General features: G+C 49.8%; 1 protein-coding gene across 5 annotated transcripts in view; it reads right to left on the bottom strand.

The window, feature by feature from the left end:
* hdx (highly divergent homeobox) overlaps nucleotides 1-20,906 on the bottom strand; it is an 84,296-nt gene that overhangs the window by 34,248 nt on the left and 29,142 nt on the right. The window contains exon 2 of one of the 5 annotated variants that reach the window (XM_057326756.1): nucleotides 13,616-13,697. The exons of the other annotated variants lie outside the window; for them this stretch is intronic. Coding sequence (XP_057182739.1) covers nucleotides 13,616-13,669 — 54 coding nt within the window. The 5' untranslated portion in view covers nucleotides 13,670-13,697. The remainder of the gene's footprint in view (nucleotides 1-13,615; nucleotides 13,698-20,906) is intronic. 5 annotated transcript variants of the gene reach the window in all.

A 20,906-nucleotide genomic window follows, 5' to 3' on the forward strand; every position in this document is an offset into this window, starting at 1 on the left:
GTTCCCTTTCTGTCGGTCTCTCGACGTTGTGTCGAGCCGACAGATGGGGTTCCTATGGAAAACGCCACAGAGCTGTGCCGCATCACAATCTTCAGTGGAGCTATGTTGACTGGCCTGGGCGAGTCAGACGTGAGCGCTGGCGCGGAATTGTAACTGTCCAGTGGAGAGGTAGGGGGTCCCAGAGCTTTTGAAGAAAAGGTGGAAAGCCCCGGCCACCGGCTACCACGTCTGGAGGACTAGGTCCGGTTAGAGATATGTGGTAGATAACTCAACTGTTCCCCGGCCTAAGGAGGCAGGGCTGCTCTGCCCAGCCTGCCCCCACGAGGGTGCTTAGTGATGGATGGAATGCCTGTTCTTTACCCAGTGGGGAAAGAAGGGAGGCGTAATAGCCGCTGATCCCCCTAGAGGAAGGGGGAGGGCTTTCGCAGGCGTATGCCTTACCGGCTGCTGGTCCTACAAGTTGCCCTGCAGGACACGGGCTGACACCGGTTCCACGGTAGGTATTAGAACCTCGCGAAGGTGTTGGGCTTAGCCCAACCCGCAGCTCTGCAGATGTCTGCCAGAGAGGCGCCCTGAGCAAGAGCCCATGAGGAGTGTGCCTCACTCCTAATGGGCAGGGGCGATCTTGAGATCGGTATGCCGTAGCGACGGCATCCATGATCCAGTGCGTCACCTCTGTTTGGAGACAGCCCTCCCCTTCTGCTGACCTCAAGAACAGACAAGAGCTGCTTAGATCTTCTGAAGCTTTGCATGTGGTCCAAGTAGAGGCACAGTGCGCGTACTGGACACAACACGGACGGGGTTGGGTCTTCCTCCCCGGTGGGGAGTGCCTGCAGGTTCACCACCTGGTCTCTCGGGGTAGTGGTGGGAACTTTGGGCACGTAGCCAGGCCGGGGTCTCAGGATAACGTGAGAATCACCGGGCCAGAGTTCTAGGCAATCTGTGGACACTGAGGGTGCTTGTAGGTCCCCTACCCTCTTGGAGGTGAGCGCCATCAGGAGAGCCGTCTTTATCGTGAGGTGAGAAAGAGCGGCAGCTCCGAGAGGTGAGAAAGAGCGGCAGCTCCGAGAGGTGAGAAAGAGCGGCAGCTCCGAGAGGTGAGAAAGAGCGGCAGCTCCGTGAGGTGAGAAAGAGCGGCAGCTCCGTGAGGTGAGAAAGAGCGGCAGCTCCGTGAGGTGAGAAAGAGCGGGCCTCTTGAGGCCCGCCACCTAGGTCGCAAGAGGGTACGGAGCGCGGATGAGGCGGTTGCCTTCTCGTGCCCCTTAGGAACCTAATGACCAGGTCGTGCTGTCCCAGAGGCTTCCCAGCAACTGGGTCGTGATGAGCGGCCGTAGCGGCTACATACACTCCCAGTGTGGAGGGGGGAGAGGTTACTNGTGAGGTGAGAAAGAGCGGCAGCTCCGAGAGGTGAGAAAGAGCGGCAGCTCCGAGAGGTGAGAAAGAGCGGCAGCTCCGAGAGGTGAGAAAGAGCGGCAGCTCCGAGAGGTGAGAAAGAGCGGCAGCTCCGAGAGGTGAGAAAGAGCGGCAGCTCCGAGGGGCTTGAAGTGGGGGGCCTCTTGAGGCCTGCCACCTAGGTCACAAGAGGGTACGGAGCGCGGATGAGGCGGTAGCCTTCTCGCGCCCCCTTAGGAACCTAATGACCAGATTGTGCTGTCCCAGAGGCTTCCCAGAAACTGGGTCGTGATGAGCGGCCGTAGCGGCTACATACACTCCCAGTGTGGAGGGGGGAGAGGTTACTCTCCAGTCTCTCTTGAGGAAGGGACAGCTCTTTCCCGATCGAGCAACTCCGTGGGCCTTCTCTTCGAGAAGAGCACCAGGACGAGAAGAGGCGCCACTTATGGGTGTAAAGCCACCTAGTGGCCGAGGCCCTAGTCTGAGTGGTGTCTCACTCAGGATCTCCTCGTCCCGTCCAGACATGGAAGTTCCAGGGGTCTGCCTGGTATGCCATAATGTGCCCTTCCCCTGGGAAAGGGGGTCCTTCGCCAGGGGGATCGGCCAGGGGGGAGTTGTTGTCAAGAGCCTTAGCTCCGAGAACCAAGTCCGGTTGGGCCGATAGGGCGCAACTAGTACCACTTGATGCTCCTCTTCCCTGGCCTTGCACAAGACCTGTGCAATGAGGCTCACTGGGGGGGAAGGCATACTTCCGCTTACCCCGCGGCCAGCTGTGCGCTAAGGAATCCGTGCCGAGGGGTCCCTCGGTCAGGGAGTACCAAAGCGGCAATGGGAGGAGTCCGGGGAGGTAACAGGTCCCCCTGTGCCTGGCCGAACTGCTCCCATATGAGCCGAACTGCGCGGGGATGGAGTCGCCACTCTCTGCGAGGCGTCTACTGACGAGAGAGCGCGTCGGCTGTCTGGTTCAGGTCGCCTGGGATATGTATGGCTTGCATGGAGCTGATAACCTGCTGACTCCACAGGAGGAGGCGTCGGGCGAGTTGTGTTAGCTGCCGTGAGCGAATTCCACCCTGTCAATTGATATATGCCACGGCAGTTGTGCTGTCTGACCGGACCAGCACGTGCTCGCCCTGCACGAGAGGCTGCAGCCTCTTCAGTGCAAGTAGCACAGCCAACAACTCTAGGCAGTTGATATGCCAACGCAGGCGGGGGCTTGTCCACCGCCCCGACACTGCGTGTCCGTTGCACATGACACCCCACCCCTGCAGGGAGGCAACCGTCATCACACAATGTGCCTTGCTGCTCTAGGGGGATCCTGTCCACCAAAAAGGTCATTGAAGACCAGGGGGTTGGGGTGCATCAGCAGAGAGGAGTGATGACCATACGCCTGCTGCCGGTGTGCCACGCTCTCCAGGGAACCCGACTCTGTAGCCAGTGTTGGGGCGGTCGCATGTGCATCAACCCGAGGGGGACCACCCCCACCGAGGATGCCATGTGCCCAGGAGCCTCTGAATTGTTTTAGGGGGACCACTGACTGCCTGAAGTGCTTCAGGAAGTTCAACACTGACTGACCTCGCTCTGAGTCAGTCACGCTGTCATGGGGACGGAGTCGAGTTCCATACCGAGAAAGAGGATGCTCTGCACAGGGGAGAGCTTGCTTTTCTCAGCTGACCTATGGTCCCAACCGGTCTAGGTGCCGGAGCACTAGGTCCCTGTGTGTACACAACAGATCTCGTGAGTGTGCCCAGATGAGCCAGTCGTCGAGATAGTTAGTACCCGCACACCTCTCTCCCCGAGGGGAGTGAGGGAGGCTCCCCCGATCTTCGTGAAGACTCGTGGGGACAGGGACAGACCGAAAGGGAGGATATGCCCGCCCTTGAAAGCTAGACATGAAAGTAAGCGTCCTTCAGGTCGATTGCCATGAACCAATCTTGGCATCTGGTAGACGCCTGGATGTGCTTCTGCGTAAGCATCCTGAACGGCAGCTTGAGTAGGTGCCTGTTCAGGGTACGCAGATCTAGCAACCCCTTTTTGGGGACGATGAAGTACGGGCTTCAAAACCCGTTGAACATCCCGGCTAGAGAGACGAGCACGATTGCTTGCCAGATGGGTGGTGACCCTGGCCCGAAGCACAGGAGCATCCTAACCTCTGACTGAGGTTGAAAGGATGTCCTGAACTTGAGCGGGCATCTGGTAAGTTGTATCGCATAGCCGAGACGGATCGTATCCCGTAGCCACCGTGATGGTTTGGGGGCTCTAGTCAGGCTCCCAGGGACCGAGACAGGGGCTAGGGGTATGATCTGCTTCAGGGACCGAGACAGGGGCTAGGGGTATGATCTGCTTCATCGACCTCCCAGGGGGTGGTTCGATGGTGAGCATTGCGGATCCCTTGCCGTGGGGAGGCCCCCGGGGAGGAGATCGGCTCTGCTGCTTACCTGCCTGGTGATTATGTAGCACAACGTACTGTCGTTTGAGAGTGCTGAGGGCTACTGATTATCCTCGACATTGGGTCTCGCCGTGACGCAACGTCGAGTTGCCGAGCACCGTCGTGTAGAGGGTGAGAGCGGCTGTGATAAACACCCAGAGAGAGAAGAAACTCTTATGAGAGTGGGCTGTTGGGACGGGGCAGGAACCGTCCCGGATCGACCACCCAGCAATGGAATGGCTGGTGTCGGGCCCGATGGCATTCTCAATCTCCCTGGGGTCTTCCCATGAGGGCCGCTTCAGCTTTCGCCACGGCTGCTGACGGGGCGATGGTCTCCTCTTCAATGTCCCTTCCCGGGGGGCCGCCTGAGTGGGGGGCACCAGAGCCGGAGGGCGTCGAGGAGGACCAGGGCTGCTGGGAAGCAGATGGTGCACGGGACTCGACGGCCGAGAAACTGGGTCGGATGAGCGGCCGTAGCGGCTACATACACTCCCAGTGTGGAGGGGGGAGAGGTTACTCTCCAGTCTCTCTTGAGGAAGGGACAGCATGTTCCCGATCGAGCAACTCCGTGGGCAACCTTCGGTCGCCCATAGAGCGAGGTCGGTGGCGGCGCGGAGTTCCTGCATAAGCGCTGGGTCGGTCTTACCCTCGTGGAGCTCTCTCAACGCCTTGGCCTGGCAGGAGCCATAGCGTGGAGAGAGGAGGCAGCTTGGTCCGCCTCAATGTAAGCTCTTGACACCGGAGATGCAGAGACCCTCCATGCTTTGGACGGGAGTCTAGGTCGAGCCCCTCAGGTGGCCGCCACCTGCGGGCACGAGTGCACCCGGAAGGCGGACCTTCTCAGCGTTCTCAAACATCTTATTTTAGGAAGAGCATTACTGGAAACAGTGAATCTCTGGCCACTGTCTGAGTCACAAATCTCAGACATAATCCACCTGGGGGACATCGACGTATCCTCTAGCTGCCTCACCCTCGAGGGAAGAGAGGGTGACAGAACTTGTTTGACGTGAATGTGCCAGAAAGTGGCGTTCCAGGTCTTACTAAGTTCTTCATGCACTTCCGGTAAACACGGAACTGGGGGCGGTTGCGGCCTGAAGCCGCGCTCAAACCCGAGGCACCACGTAACCAGCCGCGAGCGCTGGGAGAGGCAGTGCGGGCACTGCAACCCAATGCTCACGGCGGTCCGGGAAAGCATGGCTGACATTTTGACTTTCGCCTCTTCCTGGGCTCGACCCCCGAGGGAGGGAGCCCGAGGAATCGTCGGATGGCAGTACGTCACCCCCCGATGCTGCAAGAGACAACTCATCACCACGCATCGTGTCCGAATACGTGGTTGAGGAACAAGACGGTGGGACCGTCTCCTGGGGAATGGTCAGACGAGCTAGACGAGGTGCGAACGGTCCGTGAGCCAGTGGCTGGCGGATTAACGCTCACAGTAATCCTCATATCAACCTCGCTGCTTGCCGTAGTGTCCCGTGGGAACACAGCCACCTGTGACACAACGTCTGAATCGTCAACCTCCCGCAGTGCGGGCAGGACGTAACCACAACGTCTGCCCCAGCGTACTGGAAGCAGACACCGTGTCCGTCCCCCTCCTCGATGAGTGCGTTGCACCCATGAGAACAGCGGGACATGCCACGCTGGAGAAATTTGCTCTTTTAGAAAAAAACACTCGAACACTCCTGGTACTGCCGAGACACCCAGGGGAAGTCGCTGCAGAAAGGGACCGTCCGCAGCACCACGTCGTAAGATTCCAGCAGTAATTTGGCGTAGAGTTTGAAGTCTCGAAGTCGATCAGTGTGAAGTCTCCGAAGAACAAAAGGTGAATGAATGCAGCACGCCGTCTCCCTTTTATACCCGGATTTCATTGGCCTTTTCTAAATTAGTCAGAAGTTGATAGGTTCTCAAGAGCGAACCCATCTGTCGGCTCGACACAACGTCGAGAGACCGACAGAAAGGGAACGTGCCCTTCCCCTGCGAAAGAAGGTCCTCCGTCAGGGGAATCGGCCAGGGGGGAGTTGTTGTCAGAAGCACCAGCTCTGAGAACCAAGTCCGGTTGGGCGAGTAAGGCGCAACTAGTACCACTTGATGCTCCTCTTCCCTGACATTGCACAAGGTCTGTGTGATGAGGCTCACTGGGGGGTAGGTGTACTTCCGCTTGTCCCGCGGCCAGCTGTGCGCAAGGGCATCCATGCCGAGGGGTGCCTCGGTCAGGGAGTACCAAAGCGGACAATGGGTGGAGTCTGGGGATGCAAACAGGTCCACCTGTGCCTGGTCGAACTTCTCCCAAATGAGCCGGACTGCGCGGGGATGGAGTCGCCACTCTCCGCGAGGCGTCGACTGATGAGAGAGCGCATCGGCTGTCTGGTTCAGGACACCCGGGATGTGTGTGGTTCGCAGGGAGCTGATCACCTGCTGACTCCAGAGGAGGAGGCGCCGGGCGAGTCGTGTTAGCTGCCGTGAGCGAATGCCACCCTGACGATTGATATACGCCACAGCAGCTGTGCTGTCCGACCGGACCAGCATGTGCTTGTCCTGCACGAGAGGTTGTAGCCTCTTCAGTGCAACGCTAGGCAGTTGATATGCCAACGCAGGCTGGGGCCCGTCCACCGCCCCTCCTCTCTGCACACGGCACCCCAACCTTGCAGGGAGGCATCCGTCGTCACTACGACGTTCCTTGTCACCTACCCTAGGGGACCCTGTCCGCAAGAAGGTCATTGAAGACCAGGGGGTTAGGGTGCGTCGGCAGAAAGGCGTGATGACCATACGCCTGCTGCCGGTGTGCCACGCTCTCCAAGGAACCCGACTCTGTAGCCAGTGTTGGAGCAGTCGCATATGCATCAACCCGAGGGGGACCACCCCCGCCGAGGATGCCATGTATCCCAGGAGCCTCTGAAATTGTTTCAGGGGGACCGCTGACTGCCTGAAAAGCTTAAGGCAGTTCAACACTCTGTAGTCAGTCGCGCTGTCATGGAGACAGAGTCGAGTTCCATACCGAGAAAGAGGATGCTCTGCATCAGGTCCCTGTGTGTACACAACCAGATCTTGCGAGTGAGCCAAGATTAGCCAGTCGTCGAGATAGTTCAGTACCCGCACACCTCTTTCCCTGAGGGGAAGGAGGGCGGCTTCCACGATCTTCGTGAAGACACGTGGAGACAGGGACAGACCGAAGGGGAGGACCCTGTACTGATATGCCCGCCCCTCGAAAGCGAACCGCAGGAACGGCCGATGACGAGGGAGGATCGAGACATGAAAGTACGCGTCCTTCAGGTCGATTGCCATGAACCAATCCTGACATCTGACGGACGTCAGGATGCGCTTCTGCGTGATCATCTTGAACGGCAGCTTGTGTAGGTGCTTGTTCAGGACACGCAGATCTAGGATGGGGCGCAGCCCTCCGCCTTTCTTTGGGACAATGAATTACGGGCTGTAGAACCCGTTGAACATCTCTGCTGTGGGGACGGGCTCGATCGCTCCTTGCCTCTGACCGAGGTGGAGAGGATGCCCCAAAACTTGGGCGGCCATCTGGCGAACTGGATCGCATAGCCGAGACGGATCGTCCTCCCTAGCCAACCTGACGGCCTGGGAAGCCGAAGCCAGGCTCCCAGGAACCGAGACAGGGGGCCTAGGGGTTTGATCTGCTTCATCATCCCTGCGGGGGGTGGTTCGATGGCCAGCAATACAAATCCCTTGCCGGGGGAGGGACCCCGGGGAGGAGATCGGCTGTGCTGTTTTTCCTGCCTGGCATTTACACAGCTCAAAGCACTGTCTGACTGAGAGTGCTGAGGGCTGGTGTTTACACTCAACGTTGCGCTTCGCCATGGTGCAACGTCGAGTTGCCGTCCACTGTCGTGCCGAGAGTGGAGCGGCTGTAATGACCCACAGAGAGAGAAAACTCTTTTTGTAAGTGGGCACTGGCCCGGAGGGGGCCAGCAGATGGTGAGACGAAGCAGGAACCGTGGCTGGGGTCGGGCCCGATGGTGGTCTCGATCTCCCTGGGGTACCCAGTCAGGGCCACTTCTGCTTCCGCGACGGCTGCTGACGGGGTGGCGGTTTCCTCTTCGACGTCCTTTTCCGGGAGGCAGCCTGAAAAGGGGGCGCCGGAGCCGGTGTTGAAGAGGGCCAGGGCTGCTGGGAAGCAGACGCCGCTTGGGATCTCAAAGGCCTGGAGGTGGCCGAGTCGCGGCGGGGCAGGATGTGCTTGATCGCCTCCGTCTGCTTCTTCACCGTCGAGAACTGCTGGGAGAAGTCCTCGACGGTATCACCAAACAGCCCACCCTGCGAGATGGGGCGTCGAGAAAGCGAACCTTCTTGGTTCCGCATCTGCGCAATGTTCAGCCAGAGGTGTCTCTCCTGGACCACCTTGGTGGACATCGCCTGACCCAGGGCCCGCGCTGTCACCTTAGTCACCCATAGAGCGAGATTGGTGGCGGTGCGGACTTCCTGCATTACCACTGGGTCGGTCTTACCCTCGTGGAGCTCCTTCAACGCCTTGGCCTGGTGGACCTGCAGGATGGCCATGGCGTGGAGGGAGGAGGCAGCCTGGCCCGCAGCAGTGTAAGCCTTCGACACCAGGGATGCCAAAAACTTACACGCCTTGGAAGGGAGTCTAGGCCGAGCTCTCCAGGTGGCCGCCGTCTGCGGGCACAGGTGCACCGCTACAGCACGCTCCACCTGGGGAAGCTCGCCATAGCCCCTGGCTGCCCCACCATCGAGGGAAATAAGGCCGACAGAGCCGGTGTGACGGGAGCGGGCCGTGAGAGGATCGCTCCACGTCTTACTGAGCTCCTCGTGCACTTCCGGGAAGAACGAGACCAGGGCCGGGCGCGGCTTGGAGTCGCGCTCAGACCCAAGGTACCACGTATCCAGCCGCGAGCACTGGGGTGGAGGCAGTGTGGTACACTGCCCAATACTCGCGGCAGCCCGGAATAGCATGGATGACATCTCGACGTCCGCTTCTTCCTGGGCTCGACCCCCTGAGGGAGGGAGCTCCGAGGAATCGTCGGGGTCGGACGCCAATAGGTCGCCCTCCGATGCTGCAATCGACATCTCATCTTCGTCACGCACTCCTGAGTACGTGGCCGAGGAACAAGACGGGGTGGGACCGTCTCCTGGGGGACGGTCAGATGAGCGAGACGGGGCGCGGGCAGTCCGTGAGCCTGTGGCTGACGGGTTAACGCTCACAGTGATCCCCACATCACCCCCGGTGCTAGCCGAAGCGGACGGCGGGGCCGTAGCCACCGCGGTCTCAGAACGGGTAGCAGAGGAGGTGGCGGCTGTGTCCATGAAGAACACAGCTACCCGTGACCGCAACGTCTGGATCGCCATCCGCCCGCAGTGCGGGCAGGACTTATCCACAAAGGCTGCCTCAGCGTGCCGGAGACCCAAACACCTGAGGCAGACATCGTGTCCGTCCCCCTCCTCGATGAGCGCGTTACACCCACGAGAACAGCGGGCCATGCCACGCTGGAGAAATTTGCTCTTTTAGAAAAGGTAATCTGCTCGAACACCTCCGGAACTGCTGAGACGCCCAGGGGAGAGTAGCTGCAGGAAGGGACTGTCCGCTGCACCACGTCGTAGATCCAGCAGGAAGATAGACCGAAGCGAAGATCCTCGTAGAATCATCAGATGCACAGGCTCTGAAGATCAAAAGGTGAATGAATGCAGCACACCGTCTTCCTTTTATACCCAGATATCTGGGGCGGAGTCCGGCATGCAAATTTCATTTGCCAATTTTCATTGGCCTTTTGTAAATAATCAGAAGCTGATAGGTTCTCAAGTCAAACCCCATCTGTCGGCTCGACACAACATCGAGAGACCGACAGAAAGGGAACCGGGATTCATCCGTGAAGAGAACACCTCTCCAAAGTGCCAGACGCCATTGAATGTGAGCATTTGCCCACTCAAATTGACGACGAACTGCAGTCAGGTCGAGACCCCGATGAGGACGACGAGCATGTAGATGAGCTTCCCTGAGACAGTTTCTTACAGTTTGTGCAGAAATTCTTTGTTTATGCAAACCGATTGTTGCAGCAGCTGTCCGGGTGGCTGGTCTCAGACAATCTTGGAGGTGAAGATGCTGGATGTGGAGGTCCTGCGCTAGTGGTTACACGTGGTCTGCGGTTGTGAGGCCGGTTGGATGTACTGCCAAATTCTCTGAAACGCCTTTGGAGATGACTTATGGTAGAGAAATGAACTTTCAATTCACGGTCAACAGCTCTGGTGGACATTACTGCAGTCAGCATGCCAATTGCACGCTCCCTCAAAACTTGCGACATCTGTGGCATTGTGCTGTGTGATAAAACTGCACATTTTACAGTGGTCTTTTATTGTGGCCAGCCTAAGGCACACCTGTGCAATAATCATGCTGTCTAATCAGCATCTTGATATTCCACACCTGTGAGGTGGATGGATTATCTCGGCAAAGGAGAAGTGCTCACTAACACAGATTTAGACAGATTTGTGAGGAATATTTGAGAGAAATAGGCCTTTTGTGTACATAGAGAAAGTCTTAGATCTTTGAGTTCAGCTCATGAAAAATGGGGGCAAAAACAAAAGTGTTGCATTTATAATTTTGGTCAGTGTAATAAGAAGTTTGGACAATTAAGTAAAAGTCAAAACAACATTGGTGCGTAATGCTATATTTTAAGTGTTGAATCCCATTTTGTAGACACGGTTCACTAATGTGTCTGCACCACATTTACGCAGTGTGTACATAGCCATGGGAAGTGGGGGTGCTGCGGGTGCTGCAGCCCCCCTGACGTCGAGCGAAATAAAAAATGAAACAGTGTGAAAGATAAATAAATAAAGGCAGAGACTATTTGCACTAGGTCCACCCACCAATATGTGATTGGAATAGAAAAAGTGTATTCATTTTAAACAATGACTCCAGTGGCGTAAGGTGTAGTCCATGGTAACGACTGGGTTACAACTGTCAATCATTACATTTACTTTCATTCCGTACAAACGTGGAACCCTGCGTGGAACCATTTATACGTGGTTTCACTACTGAAACTTAGCAGTGTGTACCATTGATAATTTGTTAAGAAACTAAGGCTTAACATCTTTTATAAGGCTTAATTTTGCTTCTGAAGAAATTGTATCTTGATTTAATAATTGTTTACTTAATATTTCTGCTATATGATTCTGTGATATTTCTGCAAAACAAGACAAACAATTCTTTATTTGTTACAGTGCACTTGTAACCCGTTTTAATATAAAAAATTAGGCACTATGATGACTATTGTTGGTGTTGCACAAAAAAGGAGAGGTCCCCCGCTTTTAAAAAGTAACTAAGTAACTTTTACTTAGTAAAGTAAATTTTAAACAAACTACTTTTTACTTTTACTTGAGTAGATTTTTTGACTGGTAATTTTACTTAAGTACAATTTCATCTAAGTAGTAGTACTTGTATTTGAGTATAATATTTTTTTTTACTTTTTCCACCTCTGATTGTTACATGTTGTATAGTTGAGGACGATGAAAGCATTCATCTGTTGCTTGACTCCAGTGATTCAGATAAGGAAGCAAATACATTTCTGGTAAGCATACAACTAACTACCTTTTAACAACCAAGAACATATCAGAAGCTCCTGAATTAAGTTTCTGCACTGTAAAAAAATCTTTCCAGCCTTACATTTTTATGTACAATAAACTTGGCTTTACAAGTTATTTAATCTTTTTTGCATTACTTCAATAAGTTAAAGTAAGGTAAGCAATTTCAACTTGTTTTTTTAAGTTACTGTATATCAACTCAATTTCACGTTATATCCCCAACATAAAATACTAATCTTGTAACACTCCACGTTTTTTAACTGCTAATACAAAGTTAATACAAAAAAATGGGGACTAAGCTCCGGTAAAAGTATATATATATATATTTAAGACTCAAAGGGAGACACAATCAATTTACCACAAGGCAGCCTAAAGTGTATTATACAAGACAATATTTTCATTAAAGACAAACAAAAACCCTGTGGATGAATGAGTGCGTGCGAAAAGTCCAAAGTCCAACGTGTGTATACAGTTCGGATCAGTCTCACTGGTATGTGATGTAATAATAGGTGGGAGCAGAATTCCGTGACAGTAATTGTATGTCCTAAAGGGGAAGTAATCCGTAATACCCAAAAATATAATACTCCTCCAGGAGATGGCATACAAACTGTAGAGCAGCAAAGAAATAGATATATCCTCCTTAAACAGTGATCGCCAGGGCAAAAGTATATCCATGTTACCATGCTCCTTTTCCGTCGGTAAGCTGGTCCCTTTATAGTTCAAAAACAGGGATAGCTTCCGGCAACAACTCAGGGTCACGGGAATGTCTTGCGAGAGCGCAAAACAGGTCAAACACCTCATGATGAGGCAAACACAGACCATATGGGGACAATAAAAACTAATCCCAATTAATTAGCGCTTGTAACACAGCAATATATAAATGTCTTCCCATGTGTGGCTACGCCGCAAGCTGAAATTACTTGTAAAGCTAAGTTGTACTTAAAAATTGAAAGCAACATATTTAAATTTATTATAGCCCTTTAACTATACAAATTCATGTGCTGAGTATAGTCATTTAATGTGCGCGGCTGTTCCAAGATGAGTTGTTAATGTGCATTTTATATTTGCATAGGATGAGTTTGCTTCCAGAGGAGCACAGGGAGGCCTATCTGAACATGCCAGATGAAGAGGAAAATGGAAGTGACCAGTCTGTAGAAAAGCCAGAAGCCTTGCTGATGAAATTATTGGCCATGATGATGTTGCCGTGGCAAGCTAGTTTCAAGATTTAAGACAGTTCATAGGGACAGCTGGAAATGCTCTTTGTGTTGATTTCCTCACTGCCTTTGCAAGCAATATACCAAAAACTTTATTCTCTCTGAGGAAATGGACAGGGATTGTCCATGATCATTTTGAACAATATGTGGTTTGTCCAAAATGTATGGTAATATACATGCAATCAGAAACCTATCTTTTGACCGAGGTCAAAAGAGATGTACAAAGGTGTTTAAACCTTGTAGTTACATCCCATTCTCCAGACACCCAGAGAACAACTCGGCACAGAAGAATTGTGGTTCTGCCTTGCTAAGAAAGGTGAAGTTTTCAAGCAGGAAAGTGTTTGTCTATCCAATTTGGCCTTACTGTTACAACAGTGTTAGGGCCTGATCAGACAGAATGCGCCTTTTGCTGTTAGATGCACCTCTTTTGAATTGTTTTTAGTTGGCAGGGAGCATTTTGCATGCTGCTTATGTGTGCCAGGCGCCTCGCGTTTTTCCGCCTCGTGTTTTTGGTGGAGTGCTCCGAGCCTTAAGTTGACAAAAAATCAACTCTGAGCAGAAAAGCGCTTGACATCATGCTCCTTTTTCCCCATTGTCCAATCGAATGAAAGGAGAGGCGGGCCTTCCGATATGTTGACGGAACTTTACAGTTGCTTGAAACATCCATAGACTGCAATGATGAAGGAGAAACTTGTGTGGCTGACGCGGGTTAACCGAGCAAGGTCAGAGCAAGCCCCTCTGCTTGTACCTTTTTAACGTTTCTGATAATATGACAGTTAACAGCAACTAGAGCGCTCACGCTATAATCCTTGACTGACAGGACAGCTGTTTCGGTGGTTACCTAGCAACATAGAAAAAAATGCTGCGCACTGCTCTTTTCAAAGAGTAAACCAAAAGCGCAGCGTGCCTCGCGTTTTCGAACAGAAAAGGTGCGTTCTGTGTGATCCCGGCCTTAGGCAGTCTTTGCAAGAGCTTGTTTAAAGACCTGGATTTCCAGAAAAATGTGAACAATGGCAACTGCAGTAAATACCTGAGGTTGTGTTAGGAGATGTATATGATGGACAAGCTGCAGAGTCATTTCCATCAATGGGCTGGAAGTAGCAGACGGATACCTGCAGAGATTTTTAAAATGTGTTGAACTTTCTGCATCCCCAACATGCATTTACATCTTCATTTGATTGATTCATGTTGGTCCTTTTCATTTGAGCATTTATGGAATTCTGGGGAAGTTTAATAACAACAACAACAGGATAATTGAAGTTCAGATAATGAGGCAGTTTCAGCAGAGTCAGCAACTCTGTCTGCCATGGACATGTAAATATGGTGCTGAATTTGCCAGTATCCTAGAAGGTAAAGTGGTTGGGACTTTGTCATGTCATGACACAGCTGATATGCTTTATGTGAACCATGATGTTTTTGTGTCAGCCTTCTGACACTTCTGTTAGAAAACTCTACAGTAGTGCATTTGTCTCCATTCCAGCAGACAATCTTTGAAGAGGCGGACAGAAATGAAAATTGCACAACCTGGATTGTCTGTTATGCCAAAACATGCAAAAGAGTAACATATCTTAATGTAACTTAATCCATAGATGGATCTAGAGCAGTAAACTCGGCATGTGTATATGCTAAGTGGTGTGGAAACACTAAAAGTTTTGAGGAACCCATCCTTGACCCTCTAGCTGGACCACGGTCTGCTACTTTCAAGAGGTTTACTGTTGTAAATGGTCTGTAAAAAGGTCTGCAATTCCAACATGTCATTGCAGAAGTCTCCTGGCTACATCCCCATCCAGACCGACATTTTTACGGGAAGCCAGTAGAAATTTGGAGTTTGCGAGGAACAGATAAATTGTTAGCATTTTGTTTATATATCATTTTTTTTCAATTAGTAGTGTCTTTCAGAAGCTATAAAAATACATACAGTATATGTTTCTCAGGAAATTAAATATAAACAATTTACACCAAAAAACATTTTCAGAGGTTTACACCCACCTGACTTTAAATGAATCGTGTTACCTCTTTGAAGATGGCACCCCATATAAATAAATTGTCACCAAAACTATACCATTCGTTTGTGCTGATTTGTGCCGCACAAATTAACATTTGTGCTGGTTTGGCGTTCAATATATTAAACATTCTTTTTTCGGCTGTGTGGCGTCACTCTCCACCCCATGTCGTCCAAATGGTATCAAATTGGTGCCATTCGTTTGTGCTCGATTTGTGCCATTAAAACAAACTCTGTAACTACTTTCCCTTCCCGAGATATAACAAGAAGAATTTTGGAGCAGTGACGTCACTTTCCACCCCATGTTGTATAAATCACCCCAAACAGGTGGTGTTCGTTTGTGCCGTTAACATGACCATGTAATGTTTTTCCCTGGCTTGCAAATAATAAATATTATTTGCAAATAATAAATATTATTTGCAGCAGTGACGTCACTCTCCAACCCATATCGTCCAAATCACCCCAAACAGGTAGCGTTCGTTTGTGCTCGGTTTGTGCCATTACAATGACCATTGAATGTTTTTCCCTGGCTTGGAAATAATAAATATTATTTGCAGGAGTGACGTCACTCTCCACCCCATGTCGTCCAAATAGCCCCAAACAGGTAGCGTTAGTTTGTGCTTGATTTGTGCTGTTAAAAGAAATTTGTGTACTATGATTTTTCTTTAATATAACAAAACTGTAGCCATTAGGAGATACGTCAGTTTTCACCCCGTGTCCTCTAATCGCTTCCAACTGGCGCAGTTCGTTTGTGCTCGATTTGTGCTGTTCTATGCCTGAAAGAAACATAACCGGTTCCCATCTTTAGACATTAGCTTGTCTATTCTTGACTTTATGCGGCGTTGCACAGATCAATCGGTCAGCGCTGCATCGCAACTTAGTCCAACAAGTCTCTATGTGTTTGCGTGGTGCTGGTTGTATCGTACTGTCATCTTTTTGTTATGGAATTTGGTGTCTAATACACATCTGAATAAAAAAAAAATATTACTTTTTAAAATAAATATTTCAAAAAAGAATAACGTACATAATCTGACAATTAAAATGTTAATAGTTAGAATTGGCTTTCCCTGCCATACCAGAACTGACGACATCTCTAAATATGTTTTTCAAATTAGAACATTGTTTATTCTGAAATTATCTTTACCTACTGATTAGCCTAATAATGCTGAATGTAGATACAAAAATAGTTGGGGAAATAGTTGTAAAGTTGTGCTTTATTTGTATGCTAGTTTCAACGCTTTATGATATTTACACGTGGATGTTACTTACCTGTGAATGTACCTGTGGATGTGATTGTATTTACTCAACTTTGGATGTACCTGTGGGTGTTGTTGCGTTTAATCACCTGTGGATGTACCTGTGGATTGTTATCTGTCGTTTGTTCATCTGTTCACCTCCATTAAACCATCAGTTCACTTCAGTTCCTTGTGTGGCATTGTCCATCAGTCTGGAAGTGTTACAGAAGACCTGACCACCCATACGATGACCACTCTGTCACCATCTTCATCACTGGACACCTTCGCCACTCTAGTGTAGGGTTGTCGCGATTGGTCGATATAATCGACATCAATATTTTTGATCGACCAGTCGTTTTATATTATTTTAACTTCTAAATTTCGGAACCGATTCCAGTCTTTGTCCATCAGAAAAGAACACCCAATGACTGCACCAGACCACACATTTAGCGACTCTTAAGTCATAACTGGATATTCTGCTGAACCATCAAGTCTGTCGATCTATTTACTGATATAGATGGGCAAGCTTGGAGTTATATTCCCGTTTTGTCAAACGCAAGGCAACCAATATGTTCACTTTTCCTTGTTTTTTTTCAAGGTTATGCGCTTTTTGTTCATGCATGCAATAAAGGTTAATATTTTGGAAAATAAGAGTTAACTGAGTGATTATTATTTGTAAATTATTCCAGAAGAAACTATTTATCTTTATATTAATGCACACTTAAAGAATGCGAGCTGTGTTAGGAGTGCTAAAAGCACTGCATCACTATAAAGGAGACTAGTTAGCTTTACCCTAAAGAAAACAGCAACTTAGTAAGTAGTGAAGCAAGTTTTCCGTTGTTTATGATGAGAATATCTCTGAACTTTTGATCATCCCGTGTATGCGTCGCGTTTGCGTTACGGAGGCGGCTCACATGAGCTGCAGCTCCGCCATCTCACGTATAAAAAAACTTGCTGTAGTTTACACAGGACAAGCGGGAAATGTGCATTGATACACACGTTACTTTGATATGTGAACTGTCTTTGTAGTGTTTTTTTGTGGAGGGAAAGATGTGGCTATTTATTTCACCTCTGCCGGCATGCCCTAAACATCAACTTGGCACTATAAATCGCTATTTTTCAGCAATAAACAAGCTAATTTTGCCAAGATGTTTTCAGACACGACAGACAAGATGTTACAGAATAATATTTTAACAAAAACCCAATTTTGACCTCATTTTTATTTTTGGATATTCCTGAGAACCTCCCTGTGTGACATTCGACAGGTTGTCCCATGATCGCATCACCTTGACTTTCTTCCGCGCATTTATATATTGAATTCGACTCTACAAAGTATGTGAAAAACAATACATATGATGATCATATGATAACTCGAGTGTTCATGTATGTTCTCTAAATTAGGTATTGTGGCCAGTCTGCTTTATTAATGGGTTTTCATTCGCTTTGCTTAAGCTTTTTGTTCTGTGCCCTTTTACTCAAACGCATATTTTCGATTAAGAAACTCAGGATTAATTTCTGAAAATGCCATATTTTAGCCTAATATATAGTGATTTTTTTACATTTTTTTGCACAAATATACAAAATATACTGATGAATTATATTACATTTAGAGGCCGCTGTGTTCCGTTGTAATTTGTATTGAGGCTTCGTTCATTTGCACTAAACAGCCCAAACAGTTAGCTTTTAATTATTTTCTATTTGACTATTTATATTTAGCTTAAAATGGCTGTTGTCCTTTTTTTAAAAATAAAAAGACTCATTGCTGCTTGTCATTCTGCATTTATCAATAAATTACAAAAAGTATATATTTTTCTGTAAAACATCTATCTTTGTAATTTAACAATGAAAAATTATTCATTTAGAATAGTAGATTATTCGATAAATTAGTCGATAGATTAGTCGATATAAAAATAGTTGTTAGTGGCAGCCCTACTCTAGAGCCATTTACAGACCCCCTTTCTGACCTGGACTTTGACATCACCTCTCCAGAAACCCAGCTTATGCAGCTCTGCCAGGACGGCATGTCTGGAGGAAGGATTTTTTCGAGGTGTGCAGACTGGTGAGTTGGAGCGACCCCGAAATTAACCATTTATTTATGTCTGGATTGGATGATGAGCTACTCCCCGGAGGACTTTATTAACCGAGTCCTCCAGGCGGTGGGGTGTGAATTCTTCATCGGGAAAAGTGATGAGAGCGAGTACAGTAGTCATCCTGTCCCAGCCGTAAATGGCGGGGTTGTTTCGGCTCACCCTGAATGTGCGCCTCATTCCCCTCAGTCCAGCTCTCCGAACCCCACGGATCCCGCCCCGAACCAGAGATCAGCCAGCCACCACTCCTCAGCATGGAGCGCTCACCAGATGTCACCGCTGACGGAGAGCCTGAGCCCCCAGTGACACCAGCACGCGACCCAGTGACTGCGCCTGCGTTTGCCCTGGAGCCTTATCCCCGAAATGTGTCTGACCAGGCACGCGAGTGGCTACACCGTGCGCCGCCTTGGGAATTCTGGTGGACTTCAAGGGCTTTGAGGGAAGCCCCGCCCTTACTCCCACCACTGAGGGTGAGCTGCAAACGGCCTCTGAACTTCTTGACTGGACTAATGTTATTGACTTTTGGCTGCTCCCTTCCCCTCTGGTCCTATCCAGTGCTTCCTCGTCCCCGACCAGCGCTTCCACGTCCCGCCCAGCCCTCCCTCAGCAGCCAACACTCCTTCACCAGTCTCCAAGAAGCTCTCGCCTCTCCCTCTTTGCCTTCATCAGCCAGTTTGTCACCCTGGATCTGTTGGCACCCAGAAATCCCTCTGCTCCCCCTCAGCACACTAGCATCGTTGGGTCGGATGACCCTCAGGATATCCAACCGCCAACTACCCCTAAAATGGAGTATCCCATGTCTCCGCCCTCAGCCTCCGAGACCCAGACTCCACCTCGGTCCTCCGACCCAGCGGCTACACCTCGGCTCCTGCCTCCCTCGTCTTTGCCGTGGCCCGTCATCTCACTTGCTCCACTAGGTTCCCTCATCCCTGCGGCTCTGCCTTGGTCAGTCGTCGACTATCCGCCACCTCGGGGCACCTATCCTCTGACTGCGCCTTGTCTCTTTGCCCCTTCGCCTCTGTCAGGCTCCTCCTCCCTTTGGCTCCACCTCCATCCTCAGTCGCTCTGGCTCCGTCGCGGCCTGCCGTGTTCACGCCATTGCCTCGGTCTCCTGAGCCTTCGGCTTTGCCTCGGCCCCTCCGCCTGCGCAGCTCCACCCTGGACTCCTCCCTCGTCATCTCCGTTGCTCGTCCCCAGGGTGTCGTCCGTCAGCTCTCCACCATGGCTCCTGACTCCTTCCCTCGACTCTGGCCTGGGACCTCCGTAGTTCCGGCCCTTTGTGATATTTACTCGTGGATGTTACTTACCTGTGGATGTAACCTGTGTATGTTATTGTGTTTACTCACCTGTGGATGTACCTGTGGATATACCTGTGGAATTACAGTACCTGTGGATTGTTACCTGTCGTTTGTTCAGCTGTTCACCTCCATTAAGCTAACAGTTCACTTCAGTTCCTTGTGTGGCATCGTCCATCAGTCTGGAAGTGTTACACCAGCCACCATAGTTGAATGTATACCGGGTGCCAGTGCGTCTGACATTTGATCATATTTATATTTAATTATTTATCCGTGCACATGATTATTATTTTTTATATTTATTTCTCAAATACGTCATGTTGCAAATAACCTTGAAGAACTTGAAGCTGTAACAGAAACTTTTAACAACATTTTCTCTAACACCATAGAAACTGTCGCTCCCCTTCAGTTGAAGAAGATAAAAGTAAAAGCACTGGCACCATGGTATGACCATAACACACCTGCCCTTAAAAAAGCTAGAAGAAAAATGGAATGTATATGGAAAACTACACAATTACAGAAGTATTAACATAGTACTACACAAGTACAAAAGTACAGTATCTCACAGCAATGAGTACACCCCTCACATTTTTGTAAAAATTATATTAAATCTTTTTATGTTACAACACTGAAGAAATGACACTTTGCTACAATGTAAAGTTGTGAGTGTACAGCTTGTATAACAGTGAAAATTAGCTGTCCCCTCAAAATAACTCAACACACAGCCATTAATGTCTAAACCGCTGGCAACAAAAGTGAGTACACCCCTAAGTGAAAATGTCCAAATTGGTCCCAATTAGCCATTTTCCCTCCCTGTGTCATGTGATTCGTTAGTGTTACAAGGTTTTAGGCGTGAATGGGCAGCAGGTTTGTTAAATTTGGTGTTATCGCTCTCACTCTCTCATACTGGTCACTGGAAGTTCAACATGGCACCTCATTGCAAAGAACTCTCTGAGGATCTGAAAAAAAAATTGTTGCTCTACATAAAGACGGCCTAGGCTATAAGGACATTGCCAAGACCCTGAAACTGAGCTGCAGCACGGTGGCCAAGATCATACAGCGGTTTAATAGGACAGGTTCCACTCAGAACAGGCCTCGCCATGGTCGTCCAAAGAAGTTGAGTGCACGTGCTCAGCATCATATCCAGAGGTTGTCTTTGGGAAATAGACGTATGAGTGCTGCCAGCATTGCTGCAGAGGTTGAAGGGGTGGGGGCTAAGCCTGTCAGTGCTCAGATCATACGCCGCACACTGCATCAAGTTGGTCTGCATGGCTGTCGTCCCAGAAGGCAGCCTCTTCTAAAGATGAAGCACAAGAAACCCCGCAAGCAATTTGCTGAAGACAAGCAGACTAAGGAAATGGATTACTGGAACCATGCCCTGTGGTCTGATGAGACCAAGATAAACTTATTTGGTTCAGATGGAGTCAAGCGTGTGTGGCGAAAACCAGGTGAGGAGTACAAAGACAAGTGTGTCTTGCCTACAGTCAAGCATGGTGGTGGGAGTGTCATGGTGTGGGGCTGCATGAGTGCTGCCGGCACTGGGGAGCTACAGTTCATTAAGGGAACCATGAATGCCCACATGTACTGTGACATACTGAAGCAGAGCATGATCCCCTCACTTCAGAGACTGGGCCGCAGGGCAGTATTCCAACATGATAACAACCCCAAAATAAGCTGAGGGTAAAGGTGAAGACCTAAACCC

This window comes from Triplophysa rosa, unplaced genomic scaffold (genome assembly GCF_024868665.1).
Source record: "Triplophysa rosa unplaced genomic scaffold, Trosa_1v2 scaffold126_ERROPOS923952, whole genome shotgun sequence".
NCBI classification, from domain to species: Eukaryota; Metazoa; Chordata; class Actinopteri; order Cypriniformes; family Nemacheilidae; genus Triplophysa; species Triplophysa rosa.